The sequence below is a fragment of the Salvelinus alpinus genome, chromosome 22 (assembly GCF_045679555.1).
Source record: "Salvelinus alpinus chromosome 22, SLU_Salpinus.1, whole genome shotgun sequence".
Taxonomy (NCBI): Eukaryota; Metazoa; Chordata; class Actinopteri; order Salmoniformes; family Salmonidae; genus Salvelinus; species Salvelinus alpinus.
The window spans coordinates 5,248,120-5,267,285 of record NC_092107.1 but is presented as its reverse complement, the minus strand read 5'-3'; the positions used below and the strand labels follow the sequence as shown (position 1 = coordinate 5,267,285).

General features: G+C 42.6%; 2 protein-coding genes and 1 non-coding gene across 5 annotated transcripts; 2 read left to right on the top strand and 1 right to left on the bottom strand.

The window, feature by feature from the left end:
- Positions 1-206: 206 nt before the first annotated feature.
- Positions 207-6,763, bottom strand: LOC139548851 (beta-crystallin B3-like). Of its 2 annotated transcripts, none has more exons than XM_071358746.1 (6): positions 6,654-6,763; positions 5,531-5,604; positions 5,221-5,339; positions 3,139-3,271; positions 2,671-2,813; positions 207-2,560 (listed from the first exon to the last, which is right to left on the bottom strand). In XM_071358746.1, the coding sequence occupies exons 1-6, from the start codon at positions 6,694-6,696 to the stop codon at positions 2,392-2,394; spliced, it is 681 nt and encodes a 226-aa protein (XP_071214847.1). In that variant the 5' UTR covers positions 6,697-6,763; the 3' UTR covers positions 207-2,391. The 2 variants fall into 2 exon arrangements, with proteins under 2 accessions (XP_071214847.1, XP_071214846.1); XM_071358745.1 differs by having other exon boundaries at positions 6,600-6,711.
- Positions 6,764-8,526: 1,763 nt separating this feature from the next.
- LOC139549865 (U7 small nuclear RNA) lies at positions 8,527-8,581 on the top strand. The gene has a single exon (XR_011669956.1). It is a non-coding gene; the product is annotated as a U7 small nuclear RNA (small nuclear RNA).
- A 3,003-nt stretch (positions 8,582-11,584) lies between these two features.
- On the top strand, positions 11,585-15,854 carry LOC139548850 (beta-crystallin A1-2-like). Of its 2 annotated transcripts, none has more exons than XM_071358743.1 (6): positions 11,585-11,690; positions 12,762-12,825; positions 13,041-13,159; positions 13,463-13,604; positions 14,085-14,227; positions 15,297-15,854. In XM_071358743.1, the coding sequence occupies exons 2-6, from the start codon at positions 12,787-12,789 to the stop codon at positions 15,442-15,444; spliced, it is 591 nt and encodes a 196-aa protein (XP_071214844.1). In that variant the 5' UTR covers positions 11,585-11,690; positions 12,762-12,786; the 3' UTR covers positions 15,445-15,854. The 2 variants fall into 2 exon arrangements, with proteins under 2 accessions (XP_071214844.1, XP_071214845.1); XM_071358744.1 differs by having other exon boundaries at positions 11,598-11,681.
- The last annotated feature ends 3,312 nt before the right edge of the window (positions 15,855-19,166 follow it).

Below are 19,166 nucleotides of genomic sequence, written 5' to 3'. Positions count from 1 at the left end.
CTGTTGATGTTGATGCAGGATTGCCTTTGTGAGGATATCTATATTGAGTATAATAATTGTTTGAATGTTCAGCATAGTTTAAATTAAAACGTGGGACAAACACCACAGACAATCATAAAACACACAAGAGAACAAAAAGTCAAACAAGAAACTTGACATGAGCTACTGACTGCATGTCCAGCACTGAGGTTAGGAAGCTTTATCAATTTCATTTCATTTTTTTTATTGGAAAGTTGCTTTCCAGGTGCCAGCATCCCTGAGAAATATATAGTGTATATAACAACATTCCTCTGCAACCCCATCATTAAGAGGGGGAGGGGTCTCCCAAAAGGTTGGCATGTCTAGAAAAGCACTACCAGGTAGCCTACAGCAGCCTGTCTCCCAATCATACCCCCTAGCTCACATCCTCCTTCAGACAGCCTCACTGCCTTAAACTGAGTGTGTCATGGGCATAGCTTCACTACCCTAAACTGAGTGGGTCATGAGCATAGCTTCACTACCCTAGACTGAGTGGGTCATGAGCATAGCTTCACTACCCTAGACTCAGTGGTTCAAGAGCATAGCTTCACTACCCTAGACTGAGTGGGTCATGAGCATAGCTTCACTACCCTAGACTCAGTGGTTCAAGAGCATAGCTTCACTACCCTAGACTGAGTGGGTCATGAGCATAGTTTCACTGCCATAGACTGAGTGGGTCATGAGCATAGCTTCACTGCCCTAGACTAAGTGGGTCATGAGCATAGCTTAACTGCCCTAGACTGAGTGGGTCATGAGCATAGTTTCACTACCCTAGACTGAGTGGGTCATGAGCATAGTTTCACTACCCTAGACTGAGTGGGTCATGAGCATAGCTTCACTGCCTTAGACTGAGTGGGTCATGAACATAGCTTCACTACCCTAGACTGAGTGGGTCATGAGCATAGCTTCACTGCCTTAGACTGAGTGGGTCATGAACATAGCTTCACTACCCTAGACTGAGTGGGTCATGAGCATAGTTTCACTGCCCTAGACTGAGTGGGTCATGAGCATAGCTTCACTGCCCTAGACTAAGTGGGTCATGAGCATAGCTTCACTGCCCTAGACTGAGTGGGTCATGAGCATAGCTTCACTACCCTAGACTGAGTGGGTCATGAGCATAGCTTCACTGCCCTAGACTGAGTGGGTCATGAGCATAGCTTCACTACCCTAGACTGAGTGAGTCATGAGCATAGTTTCACTGCCCTAGACTGAGTGGGTCATGAGCATAGCTTCACTGCCCTAGACTGAGTGGGTCATGAGCATAGCTTCACTGCCCTAGACTAAGTGGGTCATGAGCATAGCTTCACTGCCCTAGACTGAGTGGGTCATTGGCAAGCTTTACTGCCCTAGACTGAGTGGGTCATTGGCAAGCTTTACTGCCCTAGACTGAGTGGGTCATGAGCATAGCTTCACTGCCCTAGACTGAGTGGGTCATGAGCATAGCTTCACTGCCCTAGACTAAGTGGGTCATGAGCATAGCTTCACTGCCCTAGACTGAGTGGGTCATTGGCAAGCTTTACTGCCCTAGACTGAGTGGGTCATTGGCAAGCTTTACTGCCCTAGACTGAGTGGGTCATGGGCAAAGCTTTGAAGCCTTGAAGGTAGAATGTCATTAGGGAAATTATGGTTGAGGTGGAATCCCTAGACTAGATGGTGGCCATGGGGAGAGTAGATTTGTAACAGTGTCTCCTTGTGGATGATTGAGCTCACTGTAGGGCACAGACAGAGCACATAGAGCTGGCAGCTGTCCATGGTAGTTTAGGGACTGGCTTGAGTGGAGTGTCTAGCATCTCTACTCTCTAAAATCATTCACAGATTGCAGGAGGGTAGAGCATTGTAATGAACAGGCTTATTTGGCATCATTTGGTATATAGCTAAGAAACAAGTCAGTAAGATGTATAAAATCAATGGGTTTGCAGATATGGAAACAAACAAGTGAACACAAACTAATGAAGCTATATAATCTTTGTTAACTAATTCCCTTTCCCCCATTAAAATTCCCATCATAAATCTTTTCATGCTATAATTCTATCAGGTCTTGGAACAGAGGGTACAGCTATCAGTTTCACCAGTATTATTATATTCAGGCATTGTGGAAGTCTTCTGCAGGTGAACTGCAGTAACAACCTTTTCCCAGTAGGTGGCAACGTCTTCATTCAGGGATTGTGAATTACAGTACACGCACCCTGAATGTTACAACTAGTAAGTGATTGAGGTGGAGCCAGTGATGTTATGTTATTAGCTGTTAGCTTATGTTGGCTGTGTGGAGATCCAAGATGGAACTCCAGACTCCGGAATGGTTAGCTCCAGGGCTAGCCAGACCCCTTCCCCTCTGTCTTGCTGGCCCACAACCCATCGCCTGCCTGGCCCCTTCTAGGCAGTCCACTCAAAGCAGCCTCTGCGATGTGTCTGCATATCCCTCACTCTACGGATGGACTGGATCTGGGGATGGTGGGCGCCCCACTCGTTCCAATGCTTGAAGACACCGCACTCGAACACGTACTGGTAGCCACGGTAACCGGGGTACTGATAGCCAACCCAACTGTCACCCAGAGAGATGGATGGAGAAAATAAGAGAGAGAAATGGAAGTAAACAACGCCTTAAATCAAATGGATGGGTAGATTGATTGATAAGTTAATGTGTCAACTCACGTTCCACCAGTGACCTGGATGCTGGCAACACGGTCCTGGAAGCCGTAGGACCACAGACTCGGGATATCCTCATCACAAACTTCCATCTTACGGCCCTCAAAGTTATTACACTCAAATAGGCATATCTTGTGGTCCTGGGTGTCCTGTAGGTATAGAGGGACAGAGAGAGGGATGCCAGCAATAGAGTTCACCCACTTATTCAGCCACAGCCCTCAGACGAGGAGGGGAAGCCACTTAGACTAGAGTATTGATGTAGTGATGGATGGATGGATGGATGGATGGATGGATGGATGGATGGATGGATGGATGGATGGATGGATGGATGGATGGATGGATGGATGGATGGATGGATGGATGGATGGATGGATGGATGGATGGATGGATGGAAGGATGGATGGATGGATGGATGGAAGGATGGATGGATGGATGGAACGATGAATGGCTGGATTAATGAATGGATGGACTCACCATGCGAACAGGCCTGACGGACATGAAGCGGTCACACCTGTAGCTGTTGCTCCAGGTATCCCAGCGGGGGTACTCTCCCTTCTCCAGCATGAACATTTCTCCACTCAGGTTCTGCTGCTCATAGCCCACCCAGCTGTATGGGGACATTATAAAAGTGTTACAGCACAACTATAACACACTTATAATGAATTAACACAACTCTCTTATAAACATGATCAAAAGCCTTAAGGCTAGGGATAGCTAAGTGATTTCAAGGTTCTTAGGTGACATCATGTTAGATGTCACATGTTCATTGCAAAAGTCATGATTCATTGGAGATTGCATGTTGTAAATTAACTATGTTTCAGGTGTCTCATTGGACTAAGATAACTTTAATAGTTGTAGTAGTTGTAGGTTTTATTGGTTTTTCGCAGTCATAGACTGAATTGTCAACCAATTTACAATCATAACATCAATCACATATAATTATCAAATAGTAAAATCCTAAACTTGCAAAACACTTCATATATTAAAATCTTAAAATGTGCAATATACTGTATACAAAACAACAATACTACGACAACAAGGTTCGGTCTGGCAGCTTTAGAAAAGGCATCTGTAGAGTTCTTAGGAAGGCATTTCTAATGCCCCTGGGCTATATGGTGTGTGCATTGATCAGTTTAGTGAAGTATGGAATGGGAGAGTTCTGATAGTGGCCTGTGCGTGTCATGGGAGTGTTCAGTTTGTGGCTGTTGCGGGTTGCCCGTCCAGTAATCTGCTATCTGGTAGGGGGGACCAGGTCTGCAAACTGGGAATTCTGCAGGGATTTAGCAAATGTCTGGCAGATCTGCTCCCATCTACTGTCCAAGGATATGATTTTGAGGGTTATCGAGGTAGCTGGTGTACAACCCGCTAAGAATGATTCTGCAGGCTTTCTTCTGGACACGCTCCAGCTAACAACTTTACTCTAATGACTCAAATAATACACTACATGACCAAAAGTATATGGACACCTGCTCACTGAAAATCTCATTCCAAAATAATGGGCATTAATATGGAGTTGGTCCCCCTTTGCTGCTATAACAGCCTCCACTCTTCTGGGAAGGCTTCCCATTAGATGACGGAACATTGCTGCGGGGACTTGCTTCCATTCAGCCACAAGAGCATTAGTGAGGTTGCTAAAACAGGAAAGGGCCTTCCCCAAACTGTTGCCACACAGTTGGAAGCACAGAATCGTCTAGAATGTCATTGTATGCTGTAGCATTAAGATTTCCCTTCACTGGAACTAAGGGGCCTAGCCCGAAATATGAAAAACAGCCCCAGACCATTATTCCTTCTCCACCGAACTTTACAGTTGGCACAATGCATTCGGGCAGGTAGTGTTCTCCCGGCATCCACCAAACCCAGATTTGTCCGTTGGACTGCCAGATGGTGAAGAGTGATTCATCACTCCAGAAAACGCATTTCCACTGCTCCAGTCAAATGGTGGCGAGCTTTACACCACTCCAGCTGACGCTTGGCATTGCGCATGGTGATCTTATGCTTGTGCGGCTGCTCGGCCATGGAAACCCATTTCTTGAATCTCCCAACAAAAAGTTATTGTGCTGATGTTGCTTCCCGAGGCAGTTTGGAACTCGGCAGTGAGTGTTGCAACTGAGGACAGACCATTTTTAATCGCAACGCACTTCATTTGGTGTGGTAGGCCACACAGCTTTGAGATTGTGTGGCCTACCACTTCGCAGCTGAGCTGTTGTTGCTCCTAGACGTTTCCCCTTCAAAATTACAGCACTTACAGTTGACCGGTGCAGCTCTAGCAGGGCAGAAATTTGACGAACAGACTTGTTGGAAAGGTGGCATCCTATGACGGTGCCATGTTGAAAGTCACTGAGCTCTTCAGTAAGGCCATTCTACTGCCAATGTTTGTTTATGGAGATTGCATGGCGGTGTGCTCGATTTTATACACCTGTCAGTAACGGGTGTGGCTGAAATAGCCAAATACACTAATTTGAAGTGGTGTCCACATACTTTTGTATATATAGTGTATGAATTCCACTGAATAGTTTCTATCTTCTATGTCAACAGATGCAGTTAGGCATGACGTACGGTCCACACTCCACCCTGATGGAGCCGATCTTCTCGAATCCCTTCTCACACAGGTTACGGCACTCAGTGATGCACTCCATCATACGACCCTGGAAGTTCTCAAACTCAAACAGGTACATCTGAAAAGACAGACAATATCACAGTATGGTTATTTACTGTAATAAGCTATAATATAACACTGTTAATGGTTTGCTATGGATATCATTGATCAAGATGCTTGTTTTGGGCCTTTAAAACAACTGGAAATGCTGTATCTTCGCTAGAGATTGCATTATTAGAGTAGTTTGTAAAAAAAAATGTGAAGACCTACTTTGTGGGTACGCAGCCCCATGGCTGGGTGGCTCCCAATGCTGCCCTGGGCTCCGGAGTGGGACATGGTCGAATCTGTGGCCGAACAGGAAGAGATTGAGAGAAATAAAGAGGGAGAGAGGTTAAAGCCAAGCCTCTTGGAAAAACAACTTCCATTTGACATCCATATTGTGACACTCATTTTGGTCATTTTGCAGACACTCTTATCCAGAGAAACTTACATGAGAAATTAGGGGTAAGTGCTTTGCTCAAGGGAACATCAACAGATTTTTCACGTAATTGGCTCAGGGATTTGAACCAGCAACCTTTCGGTTAATGGCACAATGCCCTTAAACGCTAAGCTACTTGCAACCCACCCCCCATCTGTGTATCTATTCAACAGGCCCCCGGCCCCCTAGCGTCATATATCTGTACAGCTGAATAGATATCAATGAGAGATTGCAAAGAAGAATGTTTCCTACCAAAGAAAAAAATACCAACCAAATTTCAATATTCGTCTTTTGGCAAAAATCCATATTAAACTCACTTATCCACCCAAACTGTTAATAAGAACATAATCTACTTTTGTCTTGTCACTCAAGTATTTAATCTATACTGGTTTAGAGGATTTTTGTCTCTCATTAACTCTACTCCAAAACACATTTTGATGTTAAAGCCTGTTCTAAGAGACTTGCCTGCACAATTTTCCCCCGCTAAATATTATATCTATTCCGTAAATAGCAATTGCTCTGTGAAAAAATGCAATCTCCAAAGATCCTTTTTAAACAACGTGTTCAAGCATATTTTTCTTACAATTACTAAATTCAGTGGCACTGAGCACACTTTCATCTGCCAGATGCAGGGAGGCTTGTCATGTAATATTACTGAGCTGAAAGGAGATCACAATCAAACATGGCCTCGCATCTCACTGACTGCCATTTCCCCATTAAATGAACCACAGAACAGACAGAATGTCAAAGTAATGCAAAACATCGCTCTCTTGATATAAGATAGAGTATATCCCAGAGTTAATTGAAGTAAAACGCTTTTTGACAGTCCTTGATTTAGGTCAAGGGACGAAGAGACCCCACCTTTGCCCCCCATCTCTCTCGCTGACAACCCCCTTCCCTGAGCGTGAATCTCACCAAGCGGCTGGTTGTCAGGTACAAGGGAGGAACGGACGTCCATATGGATAAGCCTAAGAGTTGGAATCAGGCCCCCAGAGTAGGGATATATATATACATTTACATCCCCACGCCGACTATTGGGCCGGGATCCCACCTCGTCATTGAATGAGCGGGGTTCTCTTTAGGTGCGGAGGGCGGGTCAGGGGTCATGTATGCTGATCTCCACTGAGCCATGCTGAGTCGGCTGCTCGCTTTGTTGTCCTGCACTACTGTGGGGTCCTGGACACACAGCCACCATCATCAGCAGAATGTACCCAACTACACTCACTCACTCACTCTCTCTCTCTCTTTCTCTCTCTCTGTCTCTCTCTCTCTGAGCAAGCAATGTGCTGACCTATTGTGTGTAGTGCGAACGGGCGGGCAGGCTACTGTTCAGTTGGAACCGGCATGCAGGGAGGCAGGCACGCTTGCATGCACACACACACACACACGCACACACACACAGACACACACACACAAACACAAACACACAAACTACACACAGTTAGGTGTTTGCTAGGTTTTGTTTTCTGCTATAGTGTAGGACATCTCAACGGGACGGTAGTGTCTGCCAGACTGCTAACATATTTTACAGTGAGAGGAACACAGCAAAAGGACTTGACACCCATGTCATTTTACAATCCTAGAATGGTTTACAGTAAAACAGGCAGAACCGGTCTGCTGGAGGCATAACATAGCTATTATTTGCCTGGCCTAAGTGGAAATCATCAGGTACAGTATGGTGAAGAAAGCATATTTGGTAAAGGTGTCACATTATATAATAGCTACAGTACATCATATCAAGATAAGTGGTCAAGTGGATTAGGATAAAAATAGGGCTTATTGATAATGATGCTTAATATACTCTAAAAGTCTAAGCCGTTGGGGGGGACGCACTGAATAACACATTCATAAATGGAAATAAAGTAAAACATTTATCATAAGGAATAAGGTTTTGAAGTGTCTGTCCTATATCTAGGAGACATAAGATAGCTCAGGATTATATATATATTCTTTTTTAATAAAAACAACAACATATTTAACCCCTTATTTTTGTTGGAACAAAACTACCTCCATACTTCCATTCATTTGTATGGGTTACCTTCAGACGAGTCTGTGACACTTATGGAGTCATATTAGTTTGTAGCCCAAACGGTTCGATTTTCGGGATGTCTCATGGTCTGACAAACACCGCTGTAGCTCGACCACCTTCCACCGCAGATGTGGATGCGCTGGATTGAGAAGAAGCCCATACGGTTCAACTCTACCATTGAAATCGTGATGGTGCCTCTATGTCATCAAAAGGGAGGTGTTCAGTATGAAATACACGCCCTTCTAGATGTGCTGGGTGGTACCACCTCAAGGCTTACTATAAAAGCAGATGACAGCGCGCCTTATATGGCAACGGTCTTGGTAAGCAACCTGGTCTCAGAGCATTTCGTATTATTCTGTACATAAATCCAAGACACTCCATTTAGTATGATATGCTATGTTTCGTATGCTATGTGTTAATTTGTGGACGTCCATTACCCATTTCATATGATATGTTACGAATTACAATTCATATTATATGTTACGAATATGCAAACGTACAATATGTTACGAATTCACAAAACCTGTGATATGTTAAGAATTCTAGCTAGATGGCTAACATTAGCTAGCTGCTAACGTTAGCTAGGCTAGGGTTAAGGTTAGGATTAAGTTTAGGAGTTAGGTTAAAGGGTTACGTTTAGGGTTAGGGGAATTTATGAACAATTCCCCCCACCCACAACTTCTCACCTGAATGCATTTTGTTTAAAATTTGAAGGTGTTTGGCAAAGGATGAAATTGTGGTTGAGAGTTACCCTTTAATGAACATTTTCTCTTTTAGTATTTCTCCAGTAGGTTTCCTCAAGGAGAAAGCCTGCACTTCCATTTCAAAGATAATAAAACAAAAACACTACAGTAAATACTACAGTAATGTCTGCAAAAATACTACAGTAAATACCATAGTATACTACAGTCAGCAAAAACACTACAGTAAATACTACAGTATACTACAATCTGCAAAACACTACATTAATTACCATAGTATATACTACAGTTTTTTTTACTACAGTATTCACTGTACTGTTTTGTTAGCAAAAACACTACAGTTGTCACACCTGCTCCCGCTCCCCCTCTCTGGTACTCGAGGGTGCCAGGTTGCTCATCATTACGCACACCTGTCACCATCGTTACGAGCATCAGCGCTTCATTGGACTCACATGTACTCCATCACGGTTTTGATTGCCTCCCCTATATCTGTCGATTCCTCAGTTTTATCCCCATGTCAGCATTATTGTCGTTATGTTTCCCTTGTCCAGAAGCTGTCCTTGTTTCGTTTCATGTCCGTTATTCATTACATGTTCACAACCTGTACTTGCTTCTCGTCTCCCAGCGTCTGTCCTCACAACAGTGAATGGAGCCAGCAGCATACCACCCTGCATCCGACATCTGGCTTGCCTCTCAAGCTAAACAGGGTTGATGCTGGATGGGTGACCAGATGCTGCTGGAAGAGATGTTGGAGGGCGAGTAGGAGACACGTTTTCTTCTGGTCAAAAAATAAAATAAAAATATCAATGCCCCAGGGCAGTGATTGGGGACATTGCCCTGTGTAGGATGCTTTCTTTTGAATGGGACGTTAAATGGGTGTCCTGATTCTCTGTGGTCACTAAAGATCCCATGGCACTTATTGTAAGAGTTGGGGTGTTAACTCCGGTGTTCTGGTTAAATTCCCAATCTGGCCCTCATACCATCATGGCCACCTAATCATCCCCAGCTTCCAATTGGCTCATTCATCCCCCCTCCTCTCCCCTGTAACTATACATCATATATACATCATATATACATCAATGAAGTCGCTCTTGCTGCTGGTGAGTCTCTGATCCACCTCTACGCAGATGACACCATTCTGTATACTTCTGGCCCTTCTTTGGACACTGTGTTAACTACCCTCCAGACGAGCTTCAATGCCATACAACTCTCCTTCCGTGGCCTCCAACTGCTCTTAAATACAAGTAAAACTAAATGCATGCTCTTCAATCGATCGCTGCCTGCACCTGCCCGCCCATCCAGCATCACTACCCTGGACGGTTCTGACTTAGAATATGTGGACAACTACAAATACCTAGGTGTCTGGTTAGACTGTAAACTCTCCTTCCAGACTCACATCAAACATCTCCAATCCAAAGTTAAATCTAGAATTGGCTTCCTATTTTGCAACAAAGCATCCTTCACTCATGCTGCCAAACATACCCTCGTAAAACATACCCTCTACAAAATAGCCTCCAACACCCTACTTAACAAATTGTATGCAGTCTATCACAGTGCCATCCGTTTTGTCACCAAAGCCCCATATACTACCCACCACTGCAACCTGTACGCTCACGTTGGCTGGCCCTCGCTTCATACTCGTCGCCAAACCCACTGGCTCCAGGTCATCTACAAGACCCTGCTAGGTAAAGTCCCCCCTTATCTCAGCTCGCTGGTCACCATAGCAGCACCCACCCGTAGCACGCGCTCCAGCAGGTATATCTCTCTGGTCACCCCCAAAGCCAATTCCTCCTTTGGCCGCCTCTCCTTCCAGTTCTCTGCTGCCAATGACTGGAACGAACTACAAAAATCTCTGAAACTGGAGACACTTATCTCCCTCACTAGCTTTAAGCACCAGCTGTCAGAGCAGCATACAGATCACTGCACCTGTACATAGCCCATCTATAAATAGCCCAAACAACTACCTCATCCCCTACTGTATTTATTTATTTATCTTGCTCCTTTGCACCCCAGTATTTCTACTTTGCACATTCATCTACTGCAAATCTACCATTCTAGTGTTTTAATTGCTATATTGTATTTACCTTGCCACCATGGCCTATTTATTGCCCTACCTCCCTTATCTCACCTCATTTGCTCACATTGTATATAGACTTGTTTTTCTACTGTATTATTGACTGTATGTTTGTTTACTCCATGTGAACTCTGTGTTGTTGTATGTGTCGAACTGCTTTGCTTTATCTTGCCCAGGTCGCAGTTGTAAATGAGAACTTGTTCTCAACTTGCCTACCTGGTTAAATAAAGGTGAAATACATATTTTTTTTAACTATTCCCCAGGTTGTTGCTGTAGATGAGGATGTGTTCAAACCCAACTTACCTGGTAAAAAAAATACTGCAGTAAAGTCAGCAAAAACACTAAAGTGAATACTATAGTATTTATACCATAGTATACTATAGTATTCTTTCATCTGGGAACGGCTTCTGAAGTGTGGTTTTAGTGAATATGAAATTCTTGGTTCACTGGAGATCTTGTTAGTTTATTGAACACACTTGTTTTCTTTAATTATAAAACTTAATATCACTCATCATGAGAGTGTAAGTCATCGGTGCCTCAGAACATCTGATAGGGTATAGCTTTTTTTTTTTAAGGTATAGAGTTTTTTTGGTATGTGTTTTTATTGATGGATGATTTTAATCTGATGGTTATGTTCACAGCATTACAAAAACAGTATGTTCAATATTGACCAATTGTCATCCAAAAAAACACATTTTTAAATGGTTAGATTTTTGGTACATCCTCCTTCTGACGTGTGTCCCTATCTTTTTCCTCAACAGCATATACATTAACTACTGCAAGCATGTCGTGGGTTAGGGGCTGGGCTATGACCAGGGCAGGGCTGGGCCAGGACTGGGTGTAGTCTATGTCTGTATAATCATGGGGTCCGGACAGTTGTCCAGGGGCTTGTGTTAATCGGCACTGGGCACCGTGCCCTGCGTCCAGACCAGTACACCAACACACCGTGGCTTTAGAGAGCATAAAGCCCTGTGGCTCAGTATGGAACAATGGAGGGCCCAGCAATGTGCTGACTCCTAGCCCGTCCTGCAGGCCTGGGCTCCATTCACCACCACTGTGTATAAATAGGCCCGTTTACTCAGGGGTCAGGACATCGTTTTGTGGAGCCCCCCGTGAGCGCTACACAGCTATTTTTTGGGGTTGGTCAGGTAAGCCCTCCATCTTTAGACCGTTCAGCCTATAGCCTTTTGCCAGCATTGTTGTCCATTTACATTGTCCTGTTTTTTTTCCTTTGCTGTTTTCTGCTGAGTCTTGGGAATGTATAGAAAGGGTCATACGCTCACAAACACATAGGACACACACACATACTCTAAATGGACACACCAATCGTCATGGACACACCAATCGTCATCACAGTCAACATCATGCATCACACTAGAATGCTACTGTATGTATGCTGTGACGCCATCAACAGCATAGTTTACGTTACACACTCAGAGTGTAACAATGGCATGACTTACAGGCACATGATACAATGGTTCACCATGTAGAATTTATAGCAACTAATAATGCACAACATCATTATCACATATCATTCAGAAATGTGGATGGATGCTTTGCATTGTACTACTTTGTTTGTGGTATTACATACCAACGTTAGATACCAGACCTATGTATTGAAGAGGAGTGTCAGTATTATACTATAGTATTTGCACTTCTCGGTTGGTATCTGTGTCCTGCTTTCTATCATCGCTCTGGCTTTAGCTAGCTGTTTTTGTGTTGTGCCTCTCTTTAGCGAGCTGTTTTTGTGTTGTGCCTCTCTTTAGCTAGCTGTTTTTGTGTTGTGCCTCTCTTTAGCTAGCTGTTTTTGTGTTGTGCCTCTCTTTAGCTAGCTGTTTTTGTGTTGTGCCTCTCTTTAGCTAGCTGTTTTTGTGTTGTGCCTCTCTTTAGCTAGCTGTTTTTGTGTTGTGCCTCTCTTTAGCGAGCTGTTTTTGTGATGTGCCTCTCCTCCCTCACCCCTATGTGCATTGTATTATCATCAGCAACAGCACAGGGCAGTGCTTTGTTTGGGTTTGTCTGTAGCACAGTCTATAGTCCCTACCACATTAGCATAACCATAACATTAATATATTTGGGCATTAGCTGCTGGGCACAGACTGATGCAAGAGCTCGAGCTGACTGGAAATGAGGTCCATGGTGGTTTAGTCATGTCAGACCTGGTCTCCCTGTAAGACCAAACAGAAATGTGACTGCGTGACTGTGTGCTTTCTGCACTGCAGGTACATTTTTACTGAGATATCAAACATGGCGCTGACTACTCCTAACCCAATGGGACCATGGAAGGTGAGTCAGTGTTATGTATACCATGTTTCCACATCAATTTAACTACGTTCCACAACCTTTCACATTTTTCATAAAAAGTCGTAAGAGGAAAAAGGAAATCTTTGCACACGGCAGTGCGTTCTCTAGCAGAGACACTGGTTGTGTTAAAAACAGTTTTGAAAAACATCAATAGTGGGTTGGAAAATTACAAATATGCACTATATCCTCTGTTCTAGATCACAGTCTACGACCAGGAGAACTTCCAGGGAAAGCGTATGGAGTTCACTGCTTCCTGCCAGAACATCATGGAGTGTGGTGCGGACAACATTCGCTCACTGAAGGTCGAGTGTGGAGCGTAAGTCAGCCAGCCCCCCCAAAATACAAAGACATCTACATACTGAAGGATATTTATCTCCCTGACAGGTTACACGTTATCCTTCAGGGGCCAGGGGACTATTGCACAGGCAACCATTTCTAAGGGATACTGATAGACATATACTGTATCATGGACTTACACAATTGAATAAAAAACATGACAAAGTCTTGCCCCACCCTTGCATCTATCCACATAAACTGTCTGTCTGTACCATTTGTCTCTCTATCCCTCTCTGTATCTGTATCTGTATCTCTCTCTCTCTCTCTCTCTCTCTATGTGTAGTTGGGTTGGGTACGAGCACTCCAGCTTCTCTGGGCAGCAGTTTGTGTTGGAGCGTGGAGAGTACCCTCGCTGGGAGTCCTGGAGCGGCAGTAACGCCTACCACATTGAGAGGTTGATGTCCTTCCGCCCAGTCTGCTCTGCCGTGAGTTTACTAGTCAAGCCTACTTCCTGTTCCTGCCAGACCAGGCCAGACACACACTCTCTTCTGTGGGCTACGTTCCAATATCCATTGAAGAATTCCGCTTAGAATGCCCAATACATTGATTAATTCACATAATATGCTAGTACAGATAATGGAACAGAGGCCTGATATTGGCCCAGAAGCCCGGGTTCTGGCCTCAGTCCATGTCTCTGGCTCTTGTGACTGACACTGACAGAGTCTGGCTCTACTCACTGTTACTGACACTGTCATTATTACATTTAACAGATACAAGTAGCTATCCTTGGTAGCCTCTACCAGCGTTATTGAAAGCACTAAATAACAAAGTGAATAAAACACTGTTTTATAAAGATGTTCTACTTTCCCTCATAATTCTACACAGTAAATATTTTGTAAATAGTTCTGAGAGAAACAGGTTAAATGTAACCTGAAATTTCCCACTCCTCTCTCTGAACTGCATAGAACCATAAGGAGTCCAAGATTGTGGTGTTTGAAAGGGAGAACTTCATTGGCAAGCAGTGGGAGATGAACGATGACTACCCCTCCCTGCAGGCCATGGGGTGGGGCAACAACGAGATCGGATCCATGCAGGTCCAGAGTGGAGCGTAAGTAGCAGAGTAGAAGCCCTGGCTTCCTTTTTCACACTACAGAAGACTACGCTCATAACAATCAGAAATAGAAGATTCAGTTGTGTCTAGTGGTCAGAAGACATACTGCTAAAAAGGTGTAATGTGCAGTAAGAACAAAATTCATTGTAATAACTATATAATTAAAATCTATTTTGATAACTAGATAAACTTTGAGAGGATAATCCTTTCTGTCATTGATCATAATAGAACTAAGCGAAAAACAATTTCAGGCCTGAAACGATGAATAATCTAAATGAGTTCCAGTGACCTTACTGACCTCTGCCAAATGTGTTAAAGGGACACTATGGTGAAACATTTGAAAGAAATAGCTATTATATGGTGTCCCTGGATATTATACAGAGGACTAACATGTACTGTAGAGGCCAACTCTTTCTGATCTACAAGTGTCTAGACTCTAGAGCAGGGATGGACAACTTTGATGGGTGGGGGGGGCCACAAACAAAATCGGAACACCATCATGAGGGACCATAGTGGCTGGGGGTTTTGCATACCCACATCCATACCCACACTTTTAGTCAGAGCCGGCCCTTAGTGAAATTTTGTTGCCCCCCCCAGCTTGCGAGCAAAACATTTTAGTGGCCTCCTCTTGACAGCGAAGACAAACGTTTTTGAGTTAATTTCCTGCAATTCTACTCATTTTGCCATTGGGCGGAGAGAAAAATGTGCTGTTTTTAATATGATATCTGATGATCAATGGGAGACCACCGGTCAGTAATTCGACCATGATTACTACAAGTTTAAATAGCTGGCCGCTAGAATAACTTACCAATCTAAAAAATGTTAGCTGACATGGGCTAATTGAGTGACTGTCAGTGACTGACATAACAAGAGAAAAACTGCTGAAACTGCACCAAATTTTGAAATGGCACCTTCGGTATTTCTTTGATATTTTTGTGGAACTTGATCTGTGGCCGTACAAAAGTGGCCACCATTTGCCCCCCCTTGCTCTACAGGGTAAGGGCTCAAGCTTGTTTCTTGGTATTTTATCACTTCACCCTCTTCCTCTCTCCCTCTCCCCCATTAGCTGGGTATGCTACCAGTTCCCCGGTTACCGTGGCTACCAGTACATCATGGAGTGCGACCGTCATGGCGGAGAGTACAAACACTACAGGGAGTGGGGCTCCCACGCTCAGACCTTCCAGGTCCAGTCTCTGCGTCGCATCCAGCAGTGAGAGCTTCCACAGCCTTCTCCCTCTTTCACCTTTCCTCCTCTCCTCTCCCTTCTCCTCCTCCTCTTATCCCTCCTCCACCCTATCATTCCAAGCTTGGCCAGTAGTCCTGTCAGACCTCCAAGACCAACGGTTCCTGACGCTTCTGGTGCTCCACAGCGACAAACATGTTTACAGCACTTTTGTTTTTTTCCATCGCCTAAAGAATAAAAACGAGAGAACGAGAGAAGAAGAAAGAAAATAAAAGTGACGAATACGCCCCACAGCGAGTGGAGAGAAGGGTCTCGGGTGGTACGACTCAGGCTTTGATGCTGTTCTTCACTGTTGTCACGGGGAATTCATAGCCACAGTGATCAATAAAGAGAGAATGAGCAACACAAATAAACAGCGATACAAGAGTGCTATTAACCTGCTCAAGTGTCTTTACTCTTTTCACTTTTTCTCTCTACTCTCCACTTGCATCTTTTCTCAGCAGTCTCAGGCTTTTCCTCTGTAGGCTACTACTTTGTAATGAAGGCTTCACTATCTGTAATAGAGGTTAGAAGAGTTGGTTATGTCAATATGCACCTGCCTACCATATAAAAGGGCTATAATCTACTGGTTCACGTTCAGCATCAGGTTTTCCGGTCACTATAAACTGGAGTCAAATTGGCAGTGGTGTAAAGTACTTCAGTAAAAATACTTTAAAGTACTACCTAAGTAGTTTTTTGGGGTATCTGTACTTTACTATTTCTTACAACTTTTACGTTTACTCCACTACATTCCTAAAGAAAATAATGTACTTTCTACTCCATACATTTACCCTGACACCCAAAAGTACTCGTTACATTTTTAGCATTAAGTAAAAGTCTAAAAGTATTTGGTTTTAAATATACTTAAGTATCAAAAGTAAACATAATTGCTAAAATATACTTAAGTATCAAAGGTAAAAGTAAAAGTATATATCTTTTCAAATTCCTTATTTAAAGCAAACCAGGTGGCATAATTTTCTTGTTTTTTAAATTCACGGATAGCCAGGGGCACGCTCCAACACTCAGACATCATTTACAAATGAAGCATGTGTTTCGTGAGTCTGCAAGATCAGAGGCAGTAGAGATGACCAGGGATGTTCTCTTCATAAGTGTGTGAATTTCTCTGTCCCGCTAACCATTCAAAATATAACAAGTACTTTTGGGTGTCAGGGAAAAGATTTGGAGTAAAAAGTACATAATTCTGTTTAGGGATGTAGTGAAGTAAAAGTAAAAGTAGTCAAAAATATAAATAGTAAAGTAAAGTACAGATACCCCCAAAAAATACTTAAGTAGTACTTTCAAATATTTTTACTTAAGTACATTACACCACTGCCGTCTGGTTTGCTTAATATAAGGAATTAGAAATGATTTATCCTTTTTCTTTTACTTTTGATACTTAAGTATATTTTAGCAATTCATTTACTTTTGATACTTAAGTATATTTAAAACCAAATACTTTAAAACTTTTACTCAAGTAGGATTTTACTGGGTGACGTTCACTTTTACTTGAGTCATTTTCTATTAAGATATCTTTACTTTTACTCAAGTATGATAATTGGGTACTTTTTCCACCACTGCAAATTGGGCTGGAGTTACACCACAGCATTCCACCACTTCTAGGCCTACCCTTACAAGCCTACAGTGGCAGACAAGTAGCTATAACTCTTAGTTGAAATGGCCATATAATGTCAGTTAATTTTATGTGCAGTAGTCTCATCACCTTGAACAAACCAATTTCACTCTTGATTATAAGAAATATACAGTAGGAAATATAAATATCAAGTGTCTACTAAATGGACCTTCATACTGAAAGCAAACGGACACATATTATACCCCTTATTACACCCTATACCACAGCACACAATTACAAATTCCAGAAATTTCAACGTATTTTTGCCATAATGCAAAAGACACTAGAAAGCTTCAATCATGAGTGGAATTATATACATGGTGTAATGTAAAATGTTTCAATTAAAACCAGCTCCATTAAGAAGTCATGAAGTGTTGATCCAACACAGCCCTCTCAGGCAACACTAAAATACCGAGTCTGTCTCAATTCAGTACCATTCTCCATCTGAAATATTGACCATTATGGGAAAATCTTGCCTAAATGCATGGTGTCTGTCAGGGCTATCCCATGCAATTTGGTAGCAATAGCCTATACTGTATGAGGAATATGTTTGGGAAATTGAGACAATGGTAATATTGAGACAACAATGGCAATTTACAGCCTACCACGTTTCAGAAATATTCATACAATGCATTGCACTTTTTAAAATGTTTTGCATATTATATTACTGACTAATGTTGACAGATATCATTGTACAAAACTAAAATACTGTACACTGTACTACTGTATATGCAGTCTCAAATTCTAGCTTCTTCAAGTCACCTTAAAAAGAAGGTCAGTGCTATCTGAGCTCCTTGGGACGTCCCTACCCTAAAACGGGTAGGGACTTCCCACTCTGCTGTCCATAACATCCCAAACCATCTCAATTGGGTTGAGGTTGGGTGATTGTGGAGGCCAGGTCATCTGATGCAGCACTCCATCAATCTCCTTCTTGGTCAAATAACCCTTACACAGCCTGGAGGTGTGTTGGGTCATTGTCCTGTTGAAAAACAAATGATTGTCCAACTAAGCGCGAAACAGATGGGATGGCGTATCGCTGCAGAATGGTGTGGTAGCCATGCTGGTTAAGTGTGCCTTGAATTATGAGTATTTCTGTAAATTGATGTGGCTCTCTGCAAAATCACCAGATGTTTTGGAACTACTGAACATAACGCGCCAATGTAAACTGAGATTTTTGGATATAAATATTAACTTGATCGAACAAAACATACATGTATTGTGTAACATGTTGTCCCGGGAGTGTCATCTGATGAAGAATATCAAAGGTTAGTGATTCATTTTCTCTCTATTTCTGCTTTTAGTGACTCCTCTCTTTGGTTGGAAAATGGCTGTATGATTTCTGTGACTAGTTGCTGACCTAACATAATGATATGTTGTGCTTTCGCCGAAAAGCCTTTTTGAAAAATCGGACACTGTGGTTGGATTAACGAGAAGTTTATCTTTAAAATGGTGTCTAATACTTGTATGTTTGAGAAATTTTAATTATGAGATTTCTGTTGATTGAATTTAGCGCCCTGCAATTTCATTGGCTGTTGGCGAGGGTTTCCGCTATCCATTCCCAGACAGGTTAACCATTGTAACTAATAGACTAGAAACAGGATTTAACTAGTTAAAGGCTGATTTGTAATTCATATATAAAGAAATAGAATTTAAAAAACAGTACACTACACTTCCTATGCATCATGTAAATACTCTAAAACCGGTTCATCTCCATATCTAATGCCCTTCATCTGCATTGGTCTGATAAACACAGGATAGGTGTAGTATTTCATCAAATGAGAGACTTAATTTCAACCAGAGAATGTGAAACACTTTATTGAAAGAAGTTCATTATCCAAGTGTTATAAATACATGCATTATACATATTATAATTGTAATATTATAAGTTCAATCTGTACTTCTATGCACATCTGATGTGCATTATAAAAACAAAGGAAGAAAGAGGTGGCGAGAGAGGTGTAAAAGACAAAAAGGGAAAGAGGTAAGGACATAGGAGCAGGGAAGGCAGCATATGTTTAATGAATCACAGTGCTACCCTAATATTCTCTCAGTTCATCACAATTACATAATAGTGTCTCTAGTCG